General features: G+C 36.7%; 1 protein-coding gene across 1 annotated transcript; it reads right to left on the bottom strand.

Moving 5' to 3' along the window:
* Positions 1-555: 555 nt before the first annotated feature.
* On the bottom strand, positions 556-1,737 carry LOC127287553 (uncharacterized). Its single transcript, XM_051314546.1, has one exon. It carries the CDS (start codon positions 1,735-1,737, stop codon positions 556-558), a length of 1,182 nt encoding a protein of 393 aa, XP_051170503.1.
* Positions 1,738-2,014: the final 277 nt, after the last annotated feature.

The raw sequence follows: 2,014 nt of genomic DNA, 5'->3' as shown, positions 1-2,014 counted from the left end.
GAAATATGACAACTTGAAAATCCGACTGTTCTCTTTGCCTTCTTAAGCATTTCTGGTTCTTTTGAAAACAGGTTGACTGAGTCAAGAAGATATACACACACATTCTTAATTGTTGATTTTCTGCTTTCCACACTTTTTCACATAATTTCCTATCGAATTTTATACAGTATTCAACAATAACCGCCCGCGTTGAATCTTTGCAGATTCAAAATTAAACTAGAGCATTCAAGAAATGCTGTATGGAACCAGATTGAAATGAAATAGTATTATCTTTTTTTTTTTTATTACAAACGAATATTGATATCTTTAGTCGGAACGTAGTACATGATTTGTTCTATCATTATGTGCAATATTTAATTTTTGCTCGTAACACTTTTATATCGAAAGATTTATATGAAGTATTTTTTTCGTCTTAAAACTAATGTCTATTTACACTATATACAAATTTCAAACAGTATGATGTACCGTTGACATAAAATAAAATAAGATTTTATCAAAAAAAAAAATTTAATTTGAGAGATGAAATAACAACGATTTTTAGTTTTCGGTTATCGCTTAGTTGTTCGAATCAGAAATTGGCAGTTTTACAAGTTGTGTTATTGGGTGAACATAAGTAGATCGCGCTGTTTGAACCTTTACTGTTCTAACTATATTTTCACTTTCGGGAAAGCATTCAATAATGCGACCAAGCTCCCACTTTGTTGGAGGCAATAGTGCACATTTTAACAAAACCAGATTACCCTTCTCCAAATTCGGTTTACTATAACGCCACTTTGACCTCGGCTGCAACGAGTGTAAATAATCTTTGGACCAAATTTTCCAAAATTGTTCGCATTTTTGTTGCATGGATTTCCATCGATTCAGTCGATTTTCATTCTCATCAAGGACAGAGGGCATAGGAATGGTCTTTAATGCAGAGCCAACTAAAAAGTGGCCAGGAGTTAGTGCATCAAATGACGAAACATCGTCTTTTAAGGGAGCGATTGGACGTGAATTTAAGCATGCTTCAATATTGCATAGCAAGGTAGTGAGTTCCTCCCCTGTAGGAGTGGCGGATTTCAGCGTGCGTTTTAAATGGTGCTTGACACTTTTTACGCCTGCTTCCCACAGTCCCCCATGATGAGGTGCCGAAGGGGGCAAAAATTGCCAATTGATCTGATCCGACGCAAAATGATTCCTTAATTTCGGATCATTCGTGACAGTTTTGAAAGCTTCACGCAATTCTCGTTCAGCACCTTGGAAAGTTGTGCCATTATCCGAGTACATACAAATAGGAAAACCGCAACGAGCACAAAATCTTTCTAACGCAGCAATAAATGCTGCTGTCGAGTAATCGTGAACTAATTCAAGATAAATTGCTCTTGTGGATAGGCAAACAAATAAAGAAATGTATGCCTTGTGACTTTTATAACCGCGCCCTGACGAATTTCTTACTAAAATGGGACCTGCGTAATCCACTCCGTAGTGCGAAAAGGGTCGTGAAATTTGAACTCGAACTGCTGGCAATTTTGCCATAAATTGCTCTTCGGTTTTTGCTTTCACTCGAACGCAAGTGACACAAGCATGGATGATCTTTCGAACCAAGTTGCGAACTTTCAGAATCCAAAAGCGTTCTCGCAAAACTCTTAGTGTCAATTGTATGCCTCCATGATACGTTTTTAAATGCATGTAAAGCACAAGCAACTGGGAAATTCTGCACTTAGGTAGTAAAATAGGATGACGTTGTTCTGAAGGCATTTCTGAATGATGCAAACGCCCTCCTACCCTAATCAAACCAAATTGATCGAGAAATATGTCTAATGACAGTAACGGACTTGACATTAGAAGTCGAGTTTTGTTTTTTAGAGCAAAAATTTCCTTAAAGAAAAATTCATTTGAACGTGTTTAATCCAAAATAATTCAGCGCTTTTTAATTCTTCGACGTGAAGGAAATTTTTTGTAAGAGCTACGTTAGGAAATCGACACAGTTGAATGAATCGAAATACGAATGCTGTCACTCGAACCAATCTTAACC

Source organism: Leptopilina boulardi, unplaced genomic scaffold (assembly GCF_019393585.1).
Source record: "Leptopilina boulardi isolate dan_hultmark-lab unplaced genomic scaffold, ZJU_Lbou_2.1 LbouV2_371, whole genome shotgun sequence".
NCBI classification, from domain to species: Eukaryota; Metazoa; Arthropoda; class Insecta; order Hymenoptera; family Figitidae; genus Leptopilina; species Leptopilina boulardi.
This window is presented reverse-complemented; position numbering and strand designations above follow the sequence as displayed.

Coding starts and splice junctions, on each gene's coding strand:
- LOC127287553 (XM_051314546.1), bottom strand. CDS start 1,737: ATGCCTTCAGAACAACGTCATCCTATTTTACTACCTAAGTGCAGAATT.